This window comes from Saimiri boliviensis, chromosome 8 (assembly GCF_048565385.1).
Source record: "Saimiri boliviensis isolate mSaiBol1 chromosome 8, mSaiBol1.pri, whole genome shotgun sequence".
Classification (NCBI taxonomy): domain Eukaryota; kingdom Metazoa; phylum Chordata; class Mammalia; order Primates; family Cebidae; genus Saimiri; species Saimiri boliviensis.
In genome coordinates this window covers 4,348,255-4,376,254 of record NC_133456.1, presented here as the reverse complement: position 1 = coordinate 4,376,254, position 28,000 = coordinate 4,348,255, and the positions used below count along the sequence as shown (strand labels likewise).

The 28,000-nt window shown below is 39.1% G+C and overlaps 1 protein-coding gene and 1 non-coding gene across 6 annotated transcripts in view; one reads left to right on the top strand and one right to left on the bottom strand.

Moving 5' to 3' along the window:
* Positions 1-28,000, bottom strand: part of DNAH12 (dynein axonemal heavy chain 12) — a 260,536-nt gene that overhangs the window by 187,421 nt on the left and 45,115 nt on the right. For all 5 annotated transcript variants that reach the window (XM_074403604.1, XM_074403603.1, XM_074403607.1 and 2 more), the window contains exons 3-11: positions 23,705-23,786; positions 23,481-23,507; positions 10,420-10,609; positions 8,827-8,899; positions 8,078-8,236; positions 6,769-6,964; positions 2,921-3,109; positions 1,712-1,868; positions 706-797 (exon numbers count right to left, since the gene is read on the bottom strand). In XM_074403604.1, coding sequence (XP_074259705.1) covers positions 706-797; positions 1,712-1,868; positions 2,921-3,109; positions 6,769-6,964; positions 8,078-8,236; positions 8,827-8,899; positions 10,420-10,609; positions 23,481-23,507; positions 23,705-23,786 — 1,165 coding nt within the window. The remainder of the gene's footprint in view (positions 1-705; positions 798-1,711; positions 1,869-2,920; positions 3,110-6,768; positions 6,965-8,077; positions 8,237-8,826; positions 8,900-10,419; positions 10,610-23,480; positions 23,508-23,704; positions 23,787-28,000) is intronic.
* On the top strand, positions 12,021-12,126 carry LOC120367224 (U6 spliceosomal RNA). Its single transcript, XR_005581653.1, has one exon. It is a non-coding gene; the product is annotated as a U6 spliceosomal RNA (small nuclear RNA).

The following is a 28,000-nucleotide window of genomic DNA, read 5'->3' as shown; positions in this document are numbered from 1 at the left end:
AAAAAAACAAACAAAAAAACAACACTTTTGTAGAGACAGGTTCTCACGATGTTGTCCAGGCTGATCTCAAACTCCTGGGCTCAAGCAATGCTTCTGCCTCGTTCTCTCAAAATGCTGGGATTACAGGCATTAGCCACCACACCCACCCTATCATTTATTTTTGCATCACCAAACCTTGCTAGGTATCTGAATGGGTTAAGGAAATTTTTGCTGAATTAACCAAAGAGTAAATGAATGACTAAAATTACAAGGTAAGCCAATGAGTTTTACTGAAATATTTTAAATAAGAAATTCTAGGCCGGGCGCGGTGGCTCAAGCCTGTAATCCCAGCACTTTGGGAGGCCGAGGCGGGTGGATCACGAGGTCGAGAGATCGAGACCATCCTGGTCAACATGGTGAAACCCCGTCTCTACTAAAAATACAAAAAAAAAAAAAAATTAGCTGGGCATGGTGGTGCATGCCTGTAATCCCAGCTACTCAGGAGGCTGAGGCAGGAGAATTGCCTGAACCTGGGAGGCGGAGGTTGCGGTGAGCCGAGATCGCGCCATTGCACTCCAGCTTGGGTAACAAGAGCGAAACTCCGTCTCAAAAAAAAAAAAAAAAGAAAGAAAGAAATTCTATTTAAGCATTTACTTTTTAGAATGAAAAGATCCCACTATTACAAAAAATCCAAAACACATTCATAAAAACAGAATTACCACTTACCTCTGTATATTCATCAAAAGTATGATCTTCTGTCTGAAAAGTCTCTATATTCTCAACTGCCGTCCCATCAAGGAGCCAATTATATTTTTCAACTGAAAATTAATAATCTAATTAAAATCTCAACAATACCCTTTTTAAACGATAAAACACTTTTTTACGTGATCATGGAATGGGGAACCTACTCAATTAACTGCCATTATTATTATTGTTATTTTGAGATGGAATTTCACTCTTGTCACCCAGACTGCAGTGCAGTGGTTCGATCTCTGCTCACTGTAACCTCCACCTCCTGGGTTCAAGTGATTCTCCTGCCTCAGCCTCCCAAGTAGCTGGAATTACAGGCATGTGCCACCATGCCTGGCCAATTTTTATATTTTTAGTAGAGACAGGCTGGTCACAAATTCCTGACCTCAGGTGATCCACCTGCATTGGCCTCCCAAAGTGTTGGGATTACAGGTGTGAGCCGTCACACCCAGCCTAAATATTATTATTAATAGAGTATTAACATACATGGTTTACTATATTTTAAGAAAATGGGTAGAATAAAAGCAAACCAAGTTAAACACAGACATTTTAAAACAAAGGTAATAGAGCATTTGAGGCTCTTAAAAATAACTTAGGGGTACAGATACACCAATTAATAGAAAATGCTGGTTAACAACTATACATCCTGACCTGACACACAGTTGAGAAGGATACAGACCAATAAAATTGAGCTACAGGCTCTTCAAAACGACTCTCAGAAATTTCCTTGCTTTTACCCTTGAATTATTCCAACATTTCTTCTTTCTGCCTTTGACTTTATCACCCTGCTCCAGTTAACATGCACCCTTTGGACTGGACAACAAAATACATTGGGTTTGATCCTTGACTCTGCCGAAAGCCACGCCTCTGCTCACTTCTAGCTCTCCTTGTTCTTTCATGGCAGCCCCAGACAAATACCTGACTAAACTCCAGCACAAAACAATGATGAAAAATGGTATAATATTATATATGTCATATATACCGTATGTCTCATAATGTTTTCTTGCGCCTTCTAAGTTCCGACGTACTGCTGCCTTCAGTGTATTAACAGCCCAGGATAACACGTGTTCAGGAAGTGCTGTGTCAAGATTTACTGGTGTTGAAGTTCCTGATAGCCAAGAGGGGATTGTCTGGACATTCTAACACAAATAAAAGTAACAATTTAATAAATATCTAACTGTATAATTAATCTATATATAGTGGGTTTTTTTGTTTGTTTGTTTGTTTTTGAGACAGAGTCTTGCTCTGTCACCCAGGCTGGAGTGCAGTGGTGCAATCTCAGCTCAGTGCAACCTCCACCTCTCAGATTCATGCAACTCTCCTGCTTCAGCCTCCTGAGTAGCTGGAACTACAGGCGCACGCTGACGCGCTCAGCCAACTTTTTGTATTTTATTGGTGACAGGGTTTCACCATTTTGCCCAGGCTGGTCTCGAACTCCTGAGCTCAGGGAATCCGCCTGCCTCTGTCTCCCAAAGTGCTAGGATTACAGGTGTGAGCCACTGCGCCTGGCCTATATGTAGATCTTATACAATATTTTACAACATTCTTTTCAGATTTCAATGGCCTAAGAAAAAATAATTGATACAAAATAATGATTTAAAATTATATAGTTTGTAGTCTAACATAAAACAAGTTGGGCCAGGTGCAGCAGCATATGCCTATTGTCCCAGCTACTTGGGAGGCTGAGGCAAGAGGATCATTTAAGCCCAGGAGTTTGAGGCAGCAGTGTGCTATGATCATGTCTGTGAATAGCCACTGCATGTCAGCCTAGGTAACATAGTGAGACCCTGTCTCAAACAAAACAAAGAAAACCTCGAGTTACATTAGTTTTCTATCATTCAACAAACATTTATTGACTAATACCAAAGTAATTATACCAGAAAACTCTAGAAATAACAAATATTAATTGAATCTTGTTCGTAAGAAGCTCACAACTCAGTAGAGGAGATGAGACATGCCAAAAAAAAAAAAAATCAATTCATGGCTACAAGAAAAGTTCTAAGAAGAAAAATGTCATCTCCAGCCAAGAGACTTTTTCAAAGAGAAAGCAATTGCTAATTTAAAATAATTGAGGGAGGAAAATAAAAGAGTTATAACATTTTATGTACATATATACTTCATAGAGATTCAACTCAAATAAAATTCTTTTAAAAAGCCACATAAAGAAATCCAGTGGGTAAAGATGCAATACCTGCAGAGCTTCAGCTATTCGTTCTACCAAGCTCAAAACAATATCTTCCAAATCTTGAAAGGTAGGATAAAATTCCATTTTGTCATCATCAAATGTCAATTCCATCTTAAATATTGGCAGCCTTTGTTGATCTTTTGGGTCAAAGAGTTTTACAAATTCTTCCACAGTTCTCCTTAAGAAATCCTTTAGCTGCATGACATAATTTGCTATTACTTTAGAGAATACAAATTCAACCTTTAACTGAAATCAGCAAACTGATTATAATTGCCTATATCTGATTATAATTTCCTATAATTAAAACATCTTCTCAATCCATTAAGTCTTGAAAATTATCTTCACATATATATGTTTTTGTTTTTTTAAAGATGGGGTTTCACCATATTGGTCAGGCTGGTCTTGAACTCCTGACCTCAGGTGATCCGCCCGCCTTGGCCTCCAAAGTGCTTGGATTACAGGCATGAGCCACTACGCCTGGCTGTTTTTGTTTTTATTTTAAGTCAGTGTCTCACTCTGTTGCCCACACTGTAGTACAGTGGTACCATCATAGCTCACTGTAACCTTGAACTCCTGGACCCAGGTAATCTTTCTGCCTCAGCCTCCTGAGTAGCTGGGACTACAGTGCATGCCATCATACCCAGCTAATCAGCATGATATGTTCTTTTTAATTTCTAGTGTTTGTGGGTACACAGTAGGTGTATATATTTATGGGTTACATGAGATATTCTGACACAGGAATGTCATGTTTATTAGTTACATCAGGGTAAATGGGGTATCCGTCACTTCAAGTATTTATCCTTTGTGTTACAAACAATCTAATTATACTCTTAGTTATTTTTAAAGGGATGATCAAATTATGTTTTGCTATAGTTACCCAGTTGTGCTAGCAAACAGTCTTTTTCATTCATTGTTTTTTCTTTTCTTTTTTTTGAGGCAGGGTTGCCCAGGTTGGAATGCAGTGGCAAGACCTCAACTCACTGCAACCTCTGCCTCTTGGGCTCAAGCCATCCTTCCACCTCAGCCTCCCGAGTAGCTGGAACTACCTGCACATGCCACCACGTCTGGCTAATTTTTCTATTTTTTGTAGAGTCAGGGTTTTGCCATGTTGCTCATAGCTGGTCTCAAACTCCTGAGCTCAAGTGATCTGCCCAATTCCGCCTCCCACAGTGCTGGGATTGCAGGCATGTGCCACCACACTCAGCTTATTCATTCTTTCTAATTTTTTATTGTATCCATTAAATATCTCCACTTACCCCCCACTTCTCCCACCACCTTCCGCAGCCTCTGGTAACGATCCTTCTACTCTTTATCTCCATGATTTCAACTGTTTTAATTTTTAGCTCCCACAAATAAGTGAGAACATACATTAACAAACAAAACAATAAATAGAACATTATATGCAAACCCTAATTTTGTTTTTGTTTTTATTTTTTTAAGACCAGGCTAGAGTGCAGTGGCACAATCATAGTTCACAGCAGCCTTGAGCTCCTGGGATCCTGGGCTCAAGCAATCCTCTCACCTCAGCTTCCTGAGTAGCTGGGACCATAGGCATGAGCTACCATGCCTGGTTCGTTTTTCACTTTTTTTTCTAGAGACAGTGTCTCACTTTGTTAGCCAGGCTTGTCTTGAGCTCCTAGGATCAAGTGATCCTCCCACCTCAGCCTCCCAAAGTGCCAAGATAATAGGTGTGAGCCACCATATCAAGCCAAACCCTAATTTTAAATAGAATATCAACAATCTTAAAATGGCAACTCAAAATTTTTCACATTCTTTTTTTTTTTTTTTTTTTTTTTTTGAACCAGAGTTTCATTCTTGTTGCCTGGGCTGGAGGGCAATGGCATGATCTCAGCTCACTGCAACCTCCGCCTCCCAAGTGTTCAAGCAATTCTCCTGCCTCAGCCTTCCGAGTAGCTGGGATTACAGGCGTGCAACACCACGCCCAGCTAATTTTGTATTTTTAGTAGAGACAGGGTTTCTCCATGTTGGTCAGGTTCATCTGAAACTCCTGACCTCAGGTAATCTGCCTGCCTTGGCCTCCCAAAGTGCTGGGATTATAGGCATGTAGAATTTTTCACAATCATTAATTCTGTCCCTGGTACAGAAAATGTTCCAGAAGATCAAACAACATGGTAAAGGCTGAGGGGAGGGGCGGCCTGACATCAGGAGGTAAGGGTGTAATGGGGGACATGCACATGGAGTGAGGTACAGTGGAATGCTATTGTCTCAAGAGCAAATTGTTAAATATTCGAGAATTTTGTGAGCCAGTTGCTAAACTCTTAGAAACTTGAAATTTACCACAGTGGGAATATTTACACCACAGAAATCAGTAAACACTACAAGTCAGGGTAATTTTCTTTTTCTCTTGTTTGTTTTTATGTTGAGACAGAGTCTCATTCTGTTGCCCAGGCTGGAATGCAGCACAACCTCCGCCTCCTGGTCTCAAACTATTCTCATGCCTCAGCCTCCTGAGTGGCTGGGATTATAGGTGTATGCCACTACGTCTGGCTAATTTTTGTATTTTCAGAAGAGAGGAGGTTTGCCATGTTGGCCAGGCTGGTCTTGAACTCATGAGCTCAAATGATCGACCTGCATGGGCCTCCCAAAGTGCTGGTATTATAGGTGTAGCCACTGCACCCAGCCTCAGGGTGATTTTCTTTTCTGGAAAGCCGTATCTCTAGCACACTACTAGGTGAAGGTAAAGCCACTGGAACTTAGAAATGTGCATGATGAGCCTCTAAAGTATGAATAGTGCTTTCTTATAGAGAACCAACTGTTGGGAATTTAGCCCAGTAGAAAAACATGAATCTACATGATCTTCAAGACATTCCTCATCTCTTTACTTTTATTAGTAATCATAGTCCTTTTTTTTTTTTGAGACGGAGTTTCGCTCTTGTTACCCAGGCTGGAGTGCAATGGTGCGATCTCGGCTCACCACAACCTCCGCCTCCTGAGTTCAGGCAATTCTCCTGCCTCAGCCTCCTGAGTAGCTGGGATTACAGGCACACGCCACCATGCCCAGCTAATTTTTTTGTATTTTTAGTAAAGACGGGGTTTCACCATGTTGACCAGGATGGTCTCGATCTCTTGACCTCGTGATCCACCCACCTCGGCCTCCCAAAGTGCTGGGATTACAGGCATGAGCCACCATGCCCGGCCCCTTATAATCATAGTCCTCTTAAGAGGATAAAGGTAGAAAGGAAACCATGTATATTACTTACAGTGTTACATACTAGATATTAAATATGTATATTCTCCTTTTAAACATGTAAGACAAAAGTCATGGAATTACTGGAAGTCTTTACCAAAAGGGAAAGTTTTTCTTCAAAACTATTTTTCTAGAATTGTGTATCTACAATAGTAAAAATTTGAGGAGGCCATAAATATAATTTCATAAAATTAAAAATTCTCTATTTGTCATTTAAAGATTATCAGTGATTTTTAAAATTGTTTCCACTGGATTCCTCTTACGCAATGATCAATAACATTTTAAACCAATATTTTACTGAGAACAAAATGAAAATCAATCAACTTGGAATCTAATAAATTCAAAAATACGTTACTAGAATAGTTTTTTGTTAGCATACTCCAATAAAACTATAATTAACTTACATATCGTTTAGGCATGAGCCAAGTAATCACTCATAATACTGGCATATACTTCTAGACTTCTTTCATTTTAGTTTCAGAAACTCAGTATTTTCCTGTTACAATTATTTAAATAAAATTACAGTAGAAATATTCTAATTTATTTCAAAATAATTACTTAGTACTATGTTTACATAGAATTTTAATTTAAAATACTGAACTAATTTTAATAACATTATCATGCAATATATGTAAAGTGTATTTACCTGATTTGACATAAGTGTGGAAACACAGCTATAAAATGCATCCAACTTTTCAGGTTTAATACCTTCTAGTGCCTCCTTCTTGGTAAAGATGTTTATAACCTTTGGATACCATGTATTCATTATCTTCTCTTCTGCTTTTCTAGCTTCTATTGATAAATCAGTTTTCAGTGATTCACAATCAATTGGACCTTTAGCTCTATTTATGAGAAAAAGAAATATGATTTGAAGCAAATGATACATATTGGTCTTAAAAAACATTTGTTGGGCCAGGCGAGGTGGCTCAAGCCTGTAATCCCAACACTTTGGGAGGTTGAGGCAGGTGGATCATGAGGTCAAGAGTTCAAGACTAGCCTGGCTAACATGGTGAAACCCTGACTCTACTAAAAATACAAAGATTAGCTGGGTGTGGTGGTGTGCACCTACAATCCCAGCAACTCGGGAGGCTGAGGCATAAGAATTGCTGGAACCTGGGAGGTGTAGATTGCACCACCAAACTCTAGCCTGGGTAACAGAGCAATACTCCATCTCAGGGAAAAAGACAAAAACACACAATTGTTGAAACAAGTAAGCGATATTGGTGTTTTTGTTTTGTTTTGTTTGTTTGTTTGTTTTGAGGCAGCGTCTCACTCTGTCCCCCAGGCTGAAGTGCAGTGATGCCATCTCAGCTCACTGCAACCTCTGCCTCCCAGGTTCAAGCGATTCTCCTGCTTCAGCCTCCCAAGTAGCTGGGACGACAGGCGCATGCCACCACACCTGGCTAATTTTTTTTTTCTTTGAGACAGAGTTTCACCGTTGTTGCAATCTCAGCTCACTGCAACCTCCGCCTCCTGGGTTCAAGCAGTTCTTCTGCCTCAGCCTTCCGAGTAGCTGGGATTACAAGCATGTACCACTGTGCCTGGCTAATTTTATATTTTTAGTAGAAACGGGGTGTCTCCATATTGGTCAGGCTGATCTCGAACTCTCAACCTCAGGTGATCCGCCCACCTCTGCCACCCGAAGTGCTGGGATTACAGTCATGAGCCACTGCACCCAGCCTAATTTTCTGAATTTTTAGTAGAGATGTGGTTTCACTGTGTTAGCCAGGATGGTCTCGATCTCCTGACCTCACGATCCACCCAACTCGGCCTCCCAAAGTGCTATGATTACAGGCATGAGCCACCATGCCTGCCAAGATACATTTTTTATATTCTAAAATTTAGAGAAAAGTGTTGAAGATTAGGAATCAGTTTTTTAAAGTATATAGTCAAAAATATAGACAAGCAAAGAGACATTCATATTTTAAATTTAATTAGTAAGTACAGGATTTTACCTAATTCCTGTGAAGTCCAACAAAATTATATCACCAAATGTTGTATAACCAAGGTCCAGTAGCGTTTTCATAGTTGGATGAACAATGTACAAATTAGAGAATATTTGATTTCTTGCCTGCACATAGCTAGAATGCCAAGGATTAGAATAATCTAGGCCTCTGGAAAAGCAAAACACAGGTCAAACATGATTAAAATAATATACCCTAAACTTTAGGAAATAATGTTTATAACATGAATTAATATTAAAGTGAGAAAACTGTGGCTTGAGAAGAGGGAACTGTGTCACTAACGGGAGCCTTATATGCATTTAATAAAAAAACACATCAAGAAGTCCAAAGTGCATTATCTTCAGAAAGAACAGAAATAATTTGTGAGTAAGGCTGATTGATGGGCCACATCTGAGAGCTCTGCTAACTTCACTGTGCTTTGGTTCAGTTGCCCCAGGTAAAGCTGAAAGAACACAGTCTTTAAGACTGAAGAAAAGGGATGGAGAGATCTTTCTGGCATACACCAAAGCTTACGCAAGGCTAAGTTAAGCTATGCATTCATAAACATCTCCCCAATTATGTATGCAGAACTAAACAAGCAGAGTGGAGGGGACACCGTTGGGGGAGAAAACAAGAGTACTTTTTTTTTAGATATGTTCAAAATGCCTTTGAGCATCACAATTGTAGACCTCAATCTAAGATCAGTTTATTTTTGATTTGTATGAAAAACTGAGGTACTCTATTTAAAATAATTTACTCACACAGGGGATTCAGGCAAAGGACCTCCTTCATCTTCAAGCCATTTAACTGGTGGTTTCACAAGAACGCTTTGCACTAAAATACACAAATATATTATTGCTTCTTGAAAATCTCTGTACAACCTCTTCATATCAATGTTTCTAACTTTTAATTTTGGATGTTATAGTTTACTGTGCATTAAAAGGAAAGCAAGAAAAAACTCCTTTATTAGAAACAAAATCGAGTGCTTGGTACAATTTTGGCCTTACTTCAGAGGAAAGTTCATATAAAGAAAAGCTTTAATACACTCTCAGTTTTTCGTATTCCATCTACTCAAAAGTCACCAGCGTGGCCACTTAAAAAAATGTATTTCATGGCGGCTACCTGGGGCTGGGAGGATGTTGGTCACAGGCTACCAAATTTCAGTTAGAGAGGAGGGAGCAAGTTCAAGAGATGATACTAGATGCAGGCGGGGCACAGTGGCTCACGCCTGTACTTTGGGAGGCCAAGGCGGGCAGATCACCTGAGGTCAGGAGTTTGAGACCAGCCTGGCCAACATGGTGAAACCTTGTCCCTACTAAAAATACAAAAATTAGCCAGACTTGGTGGTGTGTGCCTGTAATCCCAGCTATTCAGGAGGCTGACGCAGGAGAATTGCTTGAACCCAGGAGGGGAAGTTTGCAGTGAGCCGAGATCACCACTGCACTCCAGCCTGGGCGACAAGAGCGAAACTTCATCTCAAAAAAAAGAAAAGAAACTATACAACATGGTGACATTGTATTTTAGAAAATTGCCAAGAGTAGATTTTGTGTTCCTACCACACACAAAAAATGATAAATATGGGAAAAATGCATTTGTTAATTAGCTCAATTTAGCTACTCCACAATGTATACATATTTCAAACTATACTGTACATGATAATTACATACAGTTTTTGTCAGTTTTTAAAAAGGAAAAAAGTTTTTCTAAAAATAGCAAAGATTATACCTTAATAAATCTTCCAAAACACATTAGTATTTTCTAGTAAATCTATAAATAGTATAGCTAAAATAATAAAGACAAAGTAAAACATCAAAGAGATATTAGCTAAAAAAAAAAAAAAAAAAAAAGTACCCTTAAATTGTAAGGATGTTGACTTGAGTATAGGCTCAAAGTAAAACCTTTAAATAAAAATCATATGTAAGAAATACATATAGTTTAGGCCAGGCTGAGTGGCTCCCTATAATCCCAGCACTTTGGGAGGCCAAGGTGGGCACATGGCTTGAGCCCAGGAGTTCGAGACTAGGTTGGCCAACATGGTGAAACCCTATCTTTACCAAAAAATAAAAAAATCAGCTGGACATGGGGGCACATGCCTGAAGGTCCAGGTAGTCGGGAGGCTGAGGTAGGGGAATCACTTCAACTCAGCAGGCGGAGGCTGCAGTGAGCTGAAATAGCAACCCTGCACTCCAGCCTGGACACAGTGATCCTGTCTCAAAGAAAAAAAAAAGAAAAAAATAGATATCATTTAAATATATAATATTCATTATTAATTTTGCTTATTTCTATTTCTGATTCAGTGGGGTTGGGGAGAAGCAAAGGTGAAAGAAGCTTGGTGTGTGTTAAATGCTACTTACCCAAATATCTCTTCATGCTGTTTTCAAAGTCACTTGACACCTCATTTATGAGACTTTCAAGGATCTCTTCTCTTTCTTTCCCTTCCTTTAAAGACTCAGGTATCAGCCTTAACATGTGATCCAGCCACTCCTGCTGAATAGGTACTATAGGACTACTTTCTACACAGTGCTTCATATAAATATAGTTCAACTGGGAACATAATAAGAAAAAATTAAATGTTCTGCATGGTTGTAGCATTTCAGTGTAACTCCTGAACTCTCCTTCCTAAGATAACATTTTTTCAGATTAAAAATAATCTGAAAAATAACATTTTCAGAATAAAAACCACTTAATCCAAAAGTACACCCTACAAATAAACCATTTTATCTTTTTCTTTATGACGAATTCTTGCCAAATTAATGTTATTAATAGAGTCATTTTCTCAAGGCAAAACAAAGATTATCTAACTTATTATTCCTTATTATCTAACTTATTATTATAATATATCCACTGATTCAACAAATATTCATTGTTCTAAATGCTGGGTATATAGTAGCTGAACAAAACAGACAAAGCCTATGCTCTCTTGGAGATTATATTCCAGAACCATAGTAGTATAATATAATTTCATAAATTCTTTTATAAGAATGGTCTGACTAAAAATAGACATGAATAAATGAAAAGACACTTGATCTTAGTAAAGACATTTTAACTTCATGAAAATGTCAGTTTTCCCAAAATTAATTTAACACAATGCCAATAAAAATATCTACATACACTTTTATGGAATTAGATTAGTTGATCCTAAAGTTCATGTGGAAAAATCAACATGCAAGAATAACCAAGAAAACTCTGAGAAAGAAAATCTGCAATGGAGGGCTAGCCCTAGGAGACATTAGAACATACCACAAAGCCTGGTGTAGCCTAGATATATGAATAGACAGATCAGTGGAAAATAAAAAAAAGTCAAAAAATAGACCAACATATCAGAAAATTTAGCACATGATAAACATGGCATCTCAAATCACTGGGTTTTAATAATTACTTCTGGAACAACTGGTTAGCCATTTGGAAAAAGATAAAATACACACACACGAATAAACTCCAGAATTTAACTTAAACAATGAAATTATATACAAGGATCCATAAGAAAAACATAGATGAAGTATTTTATAACTTGAGTATAGGAAAAACCTTTCTATCTATGATTCAAATACTAGATACAAAAAAAATCAAATGATAGATTAATTTTCACTACAATAAAAATATAAACGTTTGCATAACAAAAAACAATTTAAAAAGACAATTGACAATCTGGCAGAAAATATTTGCAACATAGATCTCAAAGTAGAAAGAATGCTTTAAAATTTAGGTGATGGGTGAACTTTAAGGACATTATGCTAAGTGAAATAAGCCAATCACAATAAGACACAATAATTGCATTATTCCACTTACATGAGAAATGGAGCAGTTAAATTTATAGGAACAGAAAACAAAATGGTAGCTACCAAGGGGTATGGGGAAGAGGAAGTTGTTATTTAATAAATACAGAGTTTCAGTTTTGCAAGATGAAAATGTTCTGGAGATTCACTGCACAGCAATGTGAAACTACTACTAAACTGTGCTTGCTTTGGCCGCACATATACTAAAATTGGAACGATACAGAGAAGATTAGCACAGCCTCTGTGCAAGGATGACCACAAATTCATGAAACATTCCATATTTTTGAAACAATAAATACTGGCGAGCTGTGGAGAAAAAGGAATTCTTTTACACTGTTCGTGGGAATGTAAATTATTTCAACCATTGTGGAAGACAGTATGGTAATTCCTCAAGAAGCTTGAACCAGAAATAGCATTTGATTCAGGAATCCCATTACTGAGTATATACCCAAAGAAATAGAAATCATTCTACTATAAAGACACATGCACACATATGTTTACTGCAGCACTATTTATAATAGCAAAGTCATGGAACCAATCCAAATGTCCATCAATGATAGACTGGATAAAGAAAATGTGGTACAGATACACCATGGAATACTACACAGCCATAAAAAAGAATGAGATCATGTCCTTTGCAGGGACATGGGTGAAGCTGGAAGCCATCATCCTCAGCACACTAACACAGGAAGAGAAAACCAAATACTGCATATTCTCACTCCTAAATGGGAGGTGAACAATGAGAACACATGGACACAGACAGGAGAACAACACAAACCAGGGCCCCATAGTGAGGTGGAGGGCAAGGGAAGGGAACCTAGAGGATGGGCCAATAGGTGCAGCAAACCACCATGGCACACGTATACCTGTGTAACAAACCTGCACGTTATGCACATGTATCCCAGAACTTAAAATTTTAAAAAAAAAATTTTTTTCAGAAAATACTACTAAACTGTACACTTAAAAATGGTTAAGATGGGCCAGGTGCAGTGGCACGTGCCTGAGTCCCAGCTACTTGGGAGACTGGGTGGGAGGATCACTTGAGCCCAGGAGTTCTGGGCTGTAGTGCGCTATGCCGATCAGGTGTCCACACCAAGTTCGGCATCAGTATGGTGACCTCCCCGGAGCGGGGAACCACCAGGTTGCCTAAGGAGGGGTGAATCAGCCCAGGTCAGAAATGGAGCAGGTCAAAACTCTGGCGTTGATCAGTAGTGGGATCACACCTGTGAATAGCCACTGCACTCCAGCCTGGGCAACATAGCAAGACCCTGTCTCAAAAAAATAAAGATTAAAAAAAATTTTTTTAATGGTTACGATGGTTTTATATTATGTGTATTTTTTCACAATTTGTAAATGTTTAGGGAAAAATAACACCAAAACTACAACAGAAAAATGGGCAGAAGATATAAACCAACATTTCACAATAAAAATATAATTAAAGGCCGGGTGCAGTGGCTCATGCTTATAATCCCAGCACTTTGGGAGGCTAAGGCGGGTGGATCGCTTGAGGCTAAGAATTCAAGGCCAGCCTGGCCAACATAGTGAAACCCTGTCTCTGCTAAAAATACAAAAAAGTAGCTTGGTGTGGTGGCAGGTGCCTGTAATCTCAGCTACTCAGGAGGCTGAGGCAGGAGAATTGCTTGAGCCTGTGAGCAGAGGTTGCAGTGAGCTGAGACTGCTCCATTGCACTCCAGCCCAGGTGACAGTGTGAGACTCCATCTCAAAATAATAATACTAATAATGGCACCTAAACCATATTTTAAAATGTATAATCTTATTCATAATTACAGAAAGCAAATTTAATCTACCCTGAAATAGTATCTGTCACATATCAGATTGACAAAATTTTTAAAAAATACGACCCCCACATTCTTTTGTGAAACTATGGGGAATCAAACACTCTCATAAATTGCTGGCACATTTTGGAGAGAAATTTTGCAATATCTAACAAGACCACATATTGACCCAGAAGTCCCATTTAGAGAAATTAACACTATACCTCCAACAGTATGAAAACACACATATACAAGGTTATTCATTACAGCAAAATACTGAAAACATTTAAGAGTGGTTGATGCATACATTGGTGTTCTGTGCAGCAATACTGAAAAGTGAGGAAGATTGATATGGAGCCACTTCTAGGATAAATTATTGAGTTAAAAACAAAATGTGGCCAGGTGTGGCGGCTCACACCTGTATTCCCAGCACTTTGGGAGCCAAGGTGGGCAGATCACGAGGTCAAGAGACCTAGACCATCCTGGCCAAATATGGTGAAACCCCATCTCTACCAAAAATACAAAAAAAAAAAAGCTGGGTGTAGCTGTGTGCACCTGTAGTCTCAGCTACTTGGGAGGCTGAGGCAGAACTGCTTGAACCTGGGAGGTGAAGGTTGCAGTGAGTTGAAATCACACCACTGCACTCCAGCCTGGGCGACAGAGCGAGACTCCATCTCAAAAAAAAAAAAAAAAAAAAAAAACCAGAGCAAGAGTACCTATAGCATGATGCATTTTGTGTAAGACAAAAAGAAATAAGAAAACATATCTGTTCATTGTGAAAAAAAAACACACAAAAGGATAAATCAAAAATTAATGAGATTAGTTACATGAAAGAGTGGCTTGGAACAGGTAGAAAGTATGGGGGCATAGGAACAGGGTAGAAGGGATGGGAGATGCTTCTGTGAGGTGTATTTTTGGTATAGTTCTGATTTTAAACCTTGCTGTTGTTTCACATGCTCAAAGTATAAGTAAAAAATATCAACACAAATGGGGGAGAAAAGAAGCTCCAAATGAAAACAAACAAATCAATGAACCTACCTGAATTTCAAGTTATTAATAATTATCTAGCTGAAAACATATTAATAATTACCTACTGAACAGGAGTATAGAACCAATATTGAACACAATATTTTAACCATATATCTTTATGCTAAGAATAAAAAACCATAGATGAATATTAAATTACGGTGAACAGGTTTTTCACAGTAGCATGAGTTAACAATTTTGAAATTACTTATGTATACTCTAGGATTTAACAAAATAAGTAAACCTTGTGGCTAATGGATGAAAGCCAGATTCCTCACTGTCAAAGAAGGGAGCTATGCATAGAGAAAGGGGGACAGGCTAGAATGATCCCTGTGATGTTGAACTGGAATAGGCAGTATCAGTATGAATCCATGGTTTTTGAGAGAGAGAGAGGGAAAGAATTATTTTCTAGATCTTTCTGCTGAGAAAGCCAGGAAGCAATGACACTCAGTATCGAGGAGCACATCTAACACACATATCATGGTTTCTAACTACCATTCTCTACTAAAAGGAGCCAAAAATCCCTAGAGAAATGACTGATTCCAGGGCTAGAATAGAAAAAGTATATATACCATGATCCTGGAACATCTTATTTTGCCAAAAAGTAAGGATGTGCTCAAAGAATGATGAGATATGTGAAAAAAGATGAAAGAGTCAACTTGAAGGGCTCCCACTGGCCAAATATGGAACAACTGAACTCTGAAACTAATAATAATAAAGCCAGCTCACTGTGGCTCATGCCTGTAATCCCAGCTACTCAAGAGGCTGGGGTGGGAGCATGGCTTGAGCCCAAGGGTTCAAGGCTGCAGTGAGCTATGATCACAACACTGTTCTCCAGCCTGGACAACAGAACAAAACCTCATCTCTAAAAACTAATAATAATTATTATTAATAATACATTATAACTTAATGGCTAAAATAAAAATCCATAGTCCACACTGATATAAATGAACAAATGGATGAAGAAAAAAATTAGAAGTTCTTGCTTACTACAGAATTCCAACTGAAAAATGTAAAATAAGTGATTAAAAAAATTACTATTTGGTAACTCTCATAGTAATCATTGTTACAGACAAAGCTGTTAATATTATGCAAACAGATAAAGCATACAGGGGATTTCTTGATACTCTCTTCTACAACTTTTTTGTATGTCTAAAATTATTCTGATATAAAAAGATGTTTTTAATGTATAGCCTAGATGGACATTTTTTCTTTTGTATCTTACCTTTATTTTTTTTCAATTAGTTGCTCACTCAAAATTCTCACAGAAAGACATTTTTCTATGCCCACTCCATTAATGTACTGCTTAATCTTAAAAGTCTCGTGATTGTCCCCAATCCCTCACTGTATCAATGGGCTGACCTCTGTCTAGCATTGAACTTGGTCCTCTTCCTATTCCAGCTCATCTCTCCTCTCTAGATGATCTTAGTAAGTGTCGCCTTCCTCAGCTAGAAATATTGAAGACGGAAAAAAAAAAAAGTGTCGCCAATTACTCTACAAAATCAGGCCAAAGCTTAAGCGTCATCCTTGGTTCCTCTTTTCCTCACCCTCCACATGCACTCTATCTGCAAGTCCTGTCATATTTACTCCCCAAATATGAGTCCAACAATTTCTCTCTATTGCTATCGCTCTAGTCTTAACTACCATTCTCTCTCACCTAGACTGTTAATCTTGTACAACGACGCGGTTCTTCCTTTATATTCCTGCCGTAGCCACAATCCATCTTCTAAAGAATCTTAGTGGGCTTTTTTATAGAATTGTCAAAGTGACTTTTCAACATTAAATCAATTTATGTCACCCCCATGGGCAGAATCCTCCAGTGAGTTCTAATTGTCACTTTGAGTAAAATCCGAGCACCTTACCGTAGCCTACAAGGCCCTCGTATCTGGCTCCTGACTCCCTTTTCAAGTTTATTCGATACCTTCCCACGAGCTCAGTCAGCATTCTCTAGTCAAGCTGGAACATACCAAGTTGTTTTCTCCTTCAGGTAACTTAAACTCAGCTGTTCTCTCTGTTGGGAAATTCTCAACCCCAGGTTCTTCCATGGCTGGCTCCTTTATATCATTCAGGTCTCCATAAATGCCAGGAATGCCTTCTGTAACCACCTGCCTGATACAGCCCCACTCCCTCACCAGTCACTATCTACCATATTACCCTGTATTTCCTTCATAGTACTTACCACAATTTTATTAAGTGAAATAAATAGAAAAATTTTGCTTATTTGATTATTATATGTCTTCCTCATTAAACTGTAAGCTTCATAAAGGTTATATGTCCATCTTGTCCAGCAATCTTCAGCTTCCAGCACAGGATCAATTATAGGTATTTATTAAGTATCTCATGAATAAATAAATTATACAAAGATGATATTTTCGCAGTATCCCAAACCTATAGCAGTTCTAGAAAGGAGGCCATGGTCAAGCTCTGAAATACCATATAGAAAATTAAGCTTGAATAAAATTACTATATGACCATACAATGAAAGGAAATTTATTGAATGTGTTTTTCTGTGGAAAAAAGTAAAAAGGAAATTTCAATTCATTATTCTAATTAAGTATCTTTAGCTTATGCCTTTTTAAAACTATTTCATCTCCTAAAATAAAACTGTTTGACCTGAGAGAGATCCAAGATGGCCGATCACTAGCAGCTGAGGATTGTAGCTCCCAGTGAAAGCACAAAGAACGAGAGGACGCCACACTTACAGAGGAATTTTTGTTGCTCACAGACCAGGCGATTTCCAGCGGAGGAGCCCCATGGGTCTCCAGCGCGACTCCTGTGGCTGCCGCACCAGTTTTGCGGTTTTGCCAGCGCCCCGGCACGGCGGTTCTCAGTGCAGAGTAAACGGGACTGGGTCCCCGTTTGGTCGACGTTTGGAGCTCCGGGAAGGCAGAGTCGCCTATTCAGCTGATTGAAAAATGGACTCAAGAGGGAAGCCAGACCGGAGATTCCCAGGCAGAAAAGCACCAAGAATCTTAACGCCACTGTTTTAGCCTGCGCAGTGGGTTGCTCAGATTCCGGCGCTGGGAATCAACAAGTTGGATGTCCACTCAGAGACCTAATTTGAAAGTCAGTAATTACAAAGACAACAGGTGGATAAATTTACAATGATGGGAAGAAACCAGCGTAAAAAGGCTGAGAATACCCAAAATCAGAACGCCTCTCCCTCTACAGGGGATCACAGTTCCTCATCAACAAGGGAACAAGGCCTGATGGAGAACGAGCACGTTCCATTAACAGAATTAGGCTTCAGAAGGTGGATAATAAGAAACTTCTGTGAGTTAAAAGAACAGGTTCTAGACCAATGTAAAGAAACTAAGAACCTTGAAAAAAAGATTTGACAAAATCCTAACGAGAATAGACAATTTAGAGAGGAATATAAGTGAATTAATGAAACTGAAGAATACGAGAACTCCACGAAGTATGCACAGGTTTTAACAGTAGAATTGATCAAGCAGAAGAAAGGATATCAGAGGTCAAAGACCAACTTAATGAAACAAGAAGACAAGATTAGAGAAGAAAGTAAAAAGGAATGAGCAAAGTCTCCAAGAAATATGGGACTATGTGAAAAGACCTAATTTACGTTTGATAGGTGTACCTGAATGTCATGAAGAGAATGAATTCAAGCTGGAAAATATTCTTCAGGATATTATTCAGGAAAACTTTCCTAACCTAGTAAGGCAGTACAATACTCAACTCCAGGTAATACAGAGAACACTACAAAGATATTCCTCAGGTAGAGCAACCCCAAGACACATAATCATTAGATTCACCAGGGTTGAAATGAAGGAGAAAATTCTAAGGGCAACTAGAGAGAAAGGTCAGGTTACCCATAAAGGGAAGCCTATCAGACTCACAGCAGATCTCTCAGCTGCAACCCTACAAACTAGAAGAAAGTGAGGGTCAATATTCAATATCCTCAAACAAAAGAATTTCCAACCCAGAATCTCATATCCAGCCAAATTAAGCTTCATAAATGAAGGAAAAATAAAATTTTTCATGAACAAGCAAGCACTCAGAGATTTCAACACCACCAGGCCTGCTTTACAAGAGCTTCTGAAAGAAGCACTACACACAGAAAGGAATAACCAGTATCAGTCATCCCAAAAACTTACCAAAAGGTAAAAAGTATTTCCATAATGAAGAATCTACATCAAGTAATGGGCAAAATAGCCAGCTAGCATTAAATGACAATATTAAACTCATAAATATCAATATTAATCCTAATTTAAATAGATTAAAAGCCCCAATCAAAGACACAGACAGGCAAATTGAATAAAAAGTCAAAACTCATCGGTACGCTGTATCCAGATCCATCTCTTAAGTAGGACGCACAAAGACTCAAAGGGTTGGAGGAAGACTCACCAATCATATGGAGAGAGAGAAAAAAAAAGGAGTTGTAACTTTCGTCTCTGACAAAATAGACTTTAATAGTAACAAAAATTAAAAGAAACTAAGAAGGACATTACATAATGGTAAAAGGATCAATGCAACAACAGGAGTCAATGATTATAAATATACATGCACCCAATAGGAGAACCCAGATACATAAGACAAGTTCTTAATGACTTATAAAGAGACTTGAACTCCCGCACAATAATAGCGGGAGACTTTGATATCACATTAATATTCGACGGATTGAGATAGAAAATTAACAGGGACATCTATGATTTGAACTCAGACCTGGAACAAGTAAACTCAGTGAATATAGAATTCTTCACCCCAGGTCCACAGAACATACATTTTTCTCAGTATCACATTACACCTATTTTGAAAGTGACCACATAATTGGAAGTAAATCACTCTTCAGCATTTGCATAGCATTTCACAGACTTAAATATTGGTTGGCTGTTTATTATTTTTTTCCCTTATTCCTTCCTGTCTCCACCGTTAAGCACAATTATCGGCATAAAAGAGGTTTTCAATACCTATTTTTAGATTGCATTCCAGCCTGGGCAATAGAGCAAGACTCCTGTTCTCTCTCTCTCTTTCTCTTTTTTTCTTTCAAAAAAAAAAAAAAGAACTTCCTTGCTTATTTCTGTGATCTCAAGCACTACCCTTTATGACTTCAGGCCCAACTGTATAGACAGTAATTTCATTTCTGTTAAAAAAAAAAAAAAAGTTTGACCCTTAGAATTAAAGTATATAATCTGCCTTAGCATAACGCTGTCTTTCTAAATCAACTGATGTACTTTCAAAATCTTTCGTGAAAGCTTCCTGGGCCGGCACAGTTGGCTCATGCCTGTAATCTCATCACTTTGGGAGGTGGAAGCAGGTGGATCCCTTTCAGCTCAGGAGTTAGAGACAAGTGTGGGCAACACGGCGAAACTCCATCTCTATAAATAAATAAATAAATAAATAGCCAAGTGTGGTGGCTCACACCTGTAGTTCCAGTTCCTTAGGAGGCTGACGCTAGAGGATCACTTGAGCCTGGGAAGCAGATGTTACAGTAAGCCCAGATCACTCCCCTGCACACCAGCCTGGGTGACAGAGTGAGAAACTACCTCAAAAAACAGAAAAAAAAATTTTTTTAACCTTTCTACTTTATGCCCTCACTGTAGTCTCTTCATACTTCTATCATAACAGCTGTTATATTTTACTGAACATGTGTTTTTATATTTATTCATTCATCAATCATTCATTAAATAACTATATTTGGTGCTTGACAGTATAGTAGTTGATTAAGAAGCAACTTCTGCCCTGGCGCGGTAGCTCACAACTGCAATCCCAGCACTTTGGGAGGCTGAAGCAGGCAGATCACTTGTGGTCAGGAGTTTGAGACCAGGCTGGCCAACATGGTGAAACTCTGTCTCTACTAAAAATACATAAATTAGCCAGGCATGGTGGCATGTGCCTGTAATCCCAGCTATTTGTGAGGCTGAGGCATGAAAATTGCTTGAACCCAGGATGCAGAGGTTGCAATGAGCTGAGATTGCCCCACTGCATTCCAGCCTGGGTGACAGAGCATGACTCAAAACAAGAAGAAGAAAAAAAAAGCCACTGTTGGCCACTGTGGTCAAGACAAGGGATGAAGTTCTGATCAAAGGCTAGGACAAGAAAATGACTGATTTAAGAACTATATAGAGCTTTTGGGGACTAAGTATATGGGAGGGAGGTAGTTAGGGAGGGGGAAAAAATAAGTTCAGATTCAGATATTTTAAGCATGAGTAACCAGATAGATGGTGATAACAACAACTAGAATAGAAGATGAGGAAGAGGAGTCTTATGAAGGAAGCTTGTGGGGTCATTTTGTTAACATGCTGACGCTGAGATATTTGTGCAGAAAAATCTCTGGGAGTCCCCTACATATGGACGGTAGCTGAAATCAGAAAAGGAGAGAATCATTCAGGGAGATTCAAGGAAAAAGAGTGGCTACAAGCTACTCAAGGAAGAGGAACCATGGAGATGACAGAGAAATAATGAAGAACAAGATGAACAAACGTAAGGGAATGTTAGAAAGGAAATAAATGGTCCGTGGTGTCAAAAGTCAGCTGAAATTGTCACTGTTTTTTTATTTCAGCCATTCTAATAGGTATGTAGTGAAAATGAATCATGGTTTTCATCTGTATTACCATAATGGCTAATGATGTTGAATATCATTCGACATCCATATATCCTCTGTGGTAAAATGTCTGTTCATATCATTCGTTTTTTGGTGGGGGGTGGGGGTTAAACTGGACTTTGTTTAACTTTTTTTTTTAATGCAACAGTGTTGAGAGAGCTAACATTATTTTCTAACTGCTCAACCATAAGCAAAGTTCTCCTCTGAATTAAACTGCTTCCACAACCTGCTGTACAGAAATGAGTAAATTAAAAAGGTGATTCAATTTAGAGTTTTCTCCTTTTTTAATAGCACACACCACAGAGGTAGAAAGGACCATCTTTAATAAATTATCTTATTAATTGCCGAGAATTTCTGAAAGTAAAACTACAAAATGCTAAACCAAGCCTTTGTACATTTTATTATTATTATTATTATTATTATTATTATTATTATTATTAGAGACAGAGTCTTTGTCTGTCACCCAGGCTGGAGTGCAGTGGCATGATCTTGGCTCAATGCAACATCTGCCTCCTGGGTTTAAGTGATTCTCCTGCCTCAGCCTCCCAAGTAGCTGGGATTACACCCAGCTAATTTTGTATTTTTAGTAGCGAGGAGGTTTCACCATGTTGGCCAGGCTGGTTGCAAACTCCTGATCTCAGGTGATCTGCCTGCCTTGGCCTCCCAGAATGCTGGGATTACAGGCATGAGCCACTGCGCCTGGCCATTTTTACCCATTTTCTAATCAGATTTTTTTGTTTTTATACTGTTGAGTTTTAAGAGTTCTTTATATATCCTAGACACAATTCCTTTGTCGGATAGGCAACTTGTGAATATTTTCTCCCAGTGTGCAGCTTGTTTTTTCATCCTCTTAACAGGGTCTTTCACTGAGCAATCGTTTTTAATTTTGATGAAATGTAATTTATTCAGTTTTAAATTTTTCTCTGGATTAAAAATCCAGGCACCTGGATTTTGCTTTTGAGAACACACCTAAGAACTCTTTGTCTAGGCTGGGTTTTTCTAAAAGTTTTATGGTTTGTTTCTCCTATGTCTTTTTCTAATTTTTTAAAGTAGTTTTACATTTTACATTTACACCTATGATCAATTTTTAGTTAATTTTTGTACAAGGTGGGAGGTTTAGGCTGAGTTTATTTTTTTATTTTTTTATTTTATGATACCCAATTTGGTTCCCCCCATTCCTTGAAAAGACTATTCTTCCTTCACTGAATGATTTTTGCAACTTAGTCAAAAATCAGGGTCATGGTGGCATGCTCTTGTAAACCCAGCTACTCTTGTAATCCCAGCTACTCAGGAGGCTGGGGCAGGAGGATCACTTGAGCCCAGGAACTCAAGATGAACCTGAGCAGCAAAGAGAGACCTCCATCTCTAAAATAATAATAGTAATAATAAAAATCAGTTGGCTATACTAGTGTTGGGTCTATTATTTCTGTGTCATCTATTCTGTTCCACTGACCAAAGTGTTTTGTTTTATTTTGAGATGAAGTTTCACTTTTGTTGCCCAGGCTGGAGTGCAATGGCATGATCTCAGCTCACCACAACCTCTGCCTCAAAGGTTCAAGTGATTCTCCTGCCTCAGCCTCCTGAGTAGCTAGAACTACAGATGCCCGCTACTACATAGGATTACAGACACCCGATACTACATCCAGCTATTTTTGGGGTATTTTTAGTAGAGACGGGGTTTCACCATGTTGGCCAAGCTGGTCTTGAATTCCTGACCTCAGGTGATTCACCCACCTCATCCTCCCAAAGTGTTGGGATTACATGTGTGAGCCACTGCACTCAGCCCTAGAGTTTAAAAAGACAAGTGAGGCCGGGCACCCCAGTGCAGTGTCTCACGCCTGCAATCCCAGCACTTTGGGAGGCCATGGCAGGCGATCACCTGAGGTCAGGAGTTCAAGACCAGCCTGGCCAACATGGTGAAACCCCGTCTTTACTAAAAATACCAAAAATTAGTGGGTACCTGTAATCCCAGTTACTCGGGGAAACTGAGGCAGGAGAATCACTTGATACCGGGAAATGAAGGTTGCGGTGAGCAGAGATCACACCACTGCACTCCAGCCTGGGTGACAGAGCAAAACCCTGCCTAAAACAAAAAAGTCCATATTGCCATATTGTTGTTCATGACATGTTTGTTCCCTTGGGAAAAGAAAATAAAAATCTCCGTTTCTAAATTTATCTCTTTTCTAGAATGGGACTTAGCAGGTGGTATTAGAAGAAACTACTTTGCAATAATTTCTTTGAACATTTTCAAAACAAGAAATATAAAAACTTGAACTCACTCCTTTTTTTTTCATTTCACTGTTCATCTGTCAAAAAAAATAAACAAGATATAATTAAATCAAGGAGAACATTTTAAAATTAATTTCAATTGTTTAAAAATTAAATATATAGTTTAAAATATATCTATGATTCCTTTTAAAAACATTAGTTATATTGAGATTGTCTTAACTACAAATTAAAATGATAGAAGGATAAACATTTTAAAGAGGAAACAAAGACTTACAGTTTGAGGATAATCAGGGGGTGGTAATACGGGTGTTCTTTTATCCAGTGTTCTGTCTAAATTTCTTTTGGCTCCATCAATTCTGAAATTTATAGTTAGAAATATGACTCTCTTGATAACATTAGCATAAGTTACTAAAACATTACAATTTGAGCATTCTTCTAACTATACTAAGAGATAATTGAGTTATCTTACTGAATTTTTTATAAGAAACAAATCCCAATAGATATTATCAATGAGATCTTAATTTTTAAATAATTCATATATATATATAACAGAGTGAGAATAAAAATCAGATTTTTTCTTTTTTTTTTTTTTTTTTGAGACGGAGTTTCGCTCTTGTTACCCAGGCTGGAGTGCAATGGGGCGATCTCGGCTCACAGCAACCTCCGCCTCCTGGGTTCAGGCAATTCTCCTGCCTCAGCCTCCTGAGTAGCTGGGATTACAGGCACGTGCCACCATGCCCAGCTAATTTTTTGTATTTTTAGTAGAGATGGGGTTTCACCATGTTGACCAGGATGGTCTCGATCTCTTGATCTCATGATCCACCCGCCTCGGCCTCCCAAAGTGCTGGGATTACGGGCTTGAGCCACCGCGCCTGGCCCAGATTTTTTCAAGTTTAACTTACTGATCATTTAAAAATGAATCCCAATGCATAGTGGGCCCTTATATGTATCATCTCTGTTCAAATGTCTGTCAGTCCATCAAAGAAGCCTCTCCCCATCCCCTATATTAATAAGTAGCACCTCCTTCACATCCATCTATTTTATCCTCACTTATCTTGCTTCAAAGCACTTACCATCATTTGATATAGTATATTTTGTAGACTGTTTTATTCATTGTGGCTATCTTCAGTGCCTAGAACAGTACCTGGCACATAGTAGATGCTCAAGAAACAGTTTACCTTTGGCCAGGCACGGTGGCTCAGGCCTGTAATCCTAGCACTTTGGGAGGCCAAGATGGGCAGACTGCCTGAGCTCAGGAGTTAGAGACAAGCCTGGGAAACATGTTGAAACCTCGTCTCTACTAAAATACAAAAGAAATTAGCCATACGTGGTGGCATGCACCTGTAGTCCCAGCTACTCGGGATGCTGAGGCAGGAGAATTGCTTGAACCCAGGAGGCAGAGGTTGTAGTAAGCCGAGATCGGGCCACTGCACTCCAGCCTGGGCGACAGCGCAAAACTCTGTCTCTAGCAAAAATAAATAAATAAATAGTTCACCTTCAAAACTGTTTATAGATCTTTTGCATCCATAAGATATATTTTTCTCCTTAAATTAAGTTGTATAATCCTATTGTATAATCCATTAATCTGTCAGCAAATATTTATTGAATGCCTACATTATGCAAATCACAACACTAGATCCTATTAAAATATAACAACAAATCTCAAGGACTCATGAACTGATTAGGTGAGAAGAAAAAAACGGAATGCCATATAGGTACCCTGTGGTTCCGAGGGGGGACGAGTTCACTTCCATCTGTGAAGGCCACATACACATTAGCACTAGCAATGAGCTTTAAATGAAAGAGGATTTCAGATGAAGACATAGTTTTCCTGGGATCTAAAAAAACAAAGACCTCAAGAAACAGGAAGGCAAGGAAAGGATCAAAGGGGAAACAAGGAAGCAGGGGCCGTTCAATCCACCCAAAGCTGACAGTGTCAAGTAGAGATAAGTCTGGAGAAGCGCGTTGAAACATCCAGCTAAAGGTCTCAAAAACAAACTCTTTAATCCAATAGACAATAGGAAGTAAGCAATCCAATAGACAATAGGAACTCTCGAGGTTTTGAGGATGGAAACGTATATAGGAAGACAAATCTAACAGTCTATAAGGCCAGATATACTAGAAGAGATGGCCAAAGGAAAAAGCATACAAGGTAAAGAAAAGAGAATTCAGAAAAGCTTGGAGAGTGTCAGGTATGACAGGAATGAGGACAAATAACAATTGGATGAGCAAAGGAGATAACCATCAGCTAGGTAAGAGAAGAACCAAAAAAAAATCTGAAGAAAAGGGTGTCCACTGGAGCCATAAAACCACAGACCTGTAAACAGCATACAGACAAGGATCATGCCTATTTTGCTCACTGCTCTCCCCACACCACTTAAATAGTATCTATCAAGGTATAGCAGCTCAGTAAGAATCTGTTGAATGAATGATCAGAATAGCGTATTTGGAAATGATCTTGCATGTCTAGTTTAGTACCTTACCTGATAGAGATGAATTCTCTCAGCAATATCAAGCTGTACCCATGGTACTCCAGGGGCACAGCCTGAGAGTACCATGAGAGTACTGTGAAATGGGTGAGGGTGTTGGAAGACAGGTGGCAGTCATCACTTTATTTTTTTAATTTTTGTAGGTACATAGTAGGTGTATATATTTCTGGGTTACATGAGATATTTTGATATAGGCATGTTATGCATAATGATCATATCAAGGTAGATAGGGTATCCATCACCTCGAGCATTTATCCTTTGTGGTTCAAACAGTTCAATTATACTCTTTTAGTTATTTTTTTTTTAAGACCGGGTTTCACCATGTTGGTCAGGCTGGTCTTGAACTCCGGACCTCAGGTGATCTGCCCGCCTTGGCCTCCAAAGGGCTTGGATTACAGGTGTGAGCCACCATGCCCGGCCTTTGTTATTTTTAAATGTACAATTAAATTATTTATATTATAGTCACCATGTCGTGCTAGCAAATACTACTCATGTCCTACTTATTCTTTTGTTTTTTTGTACCCATTAACCAACCCAATTTCTCCCCCCCCAAATCTTCCCCACTACCCTTTCACAGCCTCTGGTAACCATCCTTCTACTATCTCCATGAATTCAAACAGTTTAATTTTTAGCACCCACAGATAAGTGAATGAGTTTAATTTTTAGTGCCCACAGATAAGTGAAAGCATGCAATGTTTTCCTTTCTGTGCCTGGCTTATTTCACTTAACATAATGACCATCCACTGTGGGTCAAGATGGCCAGGGGAAGACCTATGCTTAATTCTAGCTAAATAATTATAAGCTTGCTTGGCTCAGAGTACACTCAAGTTTATACACTGAACTAAACTATATTATTGGTGCAGTTAATTAGAAATCCAGCAATCCTTAGGCAACAGGAAGCCTAAGGTAAAGACCATCGAAGAGTGCAGTTAACACCAGGAACACCTCGTGGTGGTTGCAGAGCAGGGAATACTGGTCTGGTCCCACAAATGCCTTCTCAACATGGAGACTGCATGAGGGCCTCGTAAAGACGGTTTATGGGGTGGGTGGGGGAAGAGGGCTTATGCAAAGATCTCTGAGAAGGGAGGTGACCTCTGCTCACAAGATCTGGCAGGGTCTTTGCAGATGGGAGCTGGCAAGGAGGAGAAAAGCCTTGCAGGGCAGAAATCAGGGAATGCCTCAGGCTCTGTCTAGGTTTTCAGAATATACTGGAGTAATTTTAACTAAAAGCCCCTTGATGTATTGGGTGTGGTCAAACCCGGTGGCTCCTCATCCCCTATACTTCTGATGCAGCCGCACCCCGATAACAATTGGTGGTAAACTCAGAGTACTAGTTTAGCATGTCTTAGAAGGATCTCAAGTGCTGTTAAATGCTCAGAGTACTAGTTTAGCATGTCTTAGAAGGATCTCAAGTGCTCTTCCCCCTCCCCCCAACTTACCGGCTCCTCCATCTTCCCCTTCCACACCCGTAAGATCAATGAGATTATGCACATAATAAAAGTGTTTGGAGGCCCGCGCAGTGGCTCAAGCCTGTAATCCCAGCACTTTGGGAGGCCGAGGTGGGTGGATCACGAGGTCGAGAGATCGAGACCATCCTGGTCAACATGGTGAAACCCCCGTCTCTACTAAAAATACAAAAAACTAGCTGGGCGTGGTGGCGCGTGCCTGTAATCCCAGCTACTCACGAGGCTGAGACAGGAGAATTGCCTGAATCCAGGAGGCGGAGGTTGCAGTGAGCCGAGATCGAGCCATTGCATTCCAGCCTGGGCAACAAGAGCGAAACTCCGAAAAAAAAAAGAAAAGAAAAAAGTGTTTGGAACCCAGAGCTTGGGGCCAACTCGGTTCCCATGCTTGTGTTGGTCCCCTGGACCCATGCTGTAACTTCTACTCTTGTGTCTCTGTCTTTATTTCCTTTTCTCAATCCCTTGTCACCGCCGGGCCTCAGGGCACCCATGTATGGGGCTGGGACTGGTACCCAACAATCCATGTTGTTGCAAATGATAGGTCCTCATTCTTTTTTATGGCTGAATGGTACTCCATTATGTTTATGTACCACATTTTCTTTATCCATTCATCTGGGT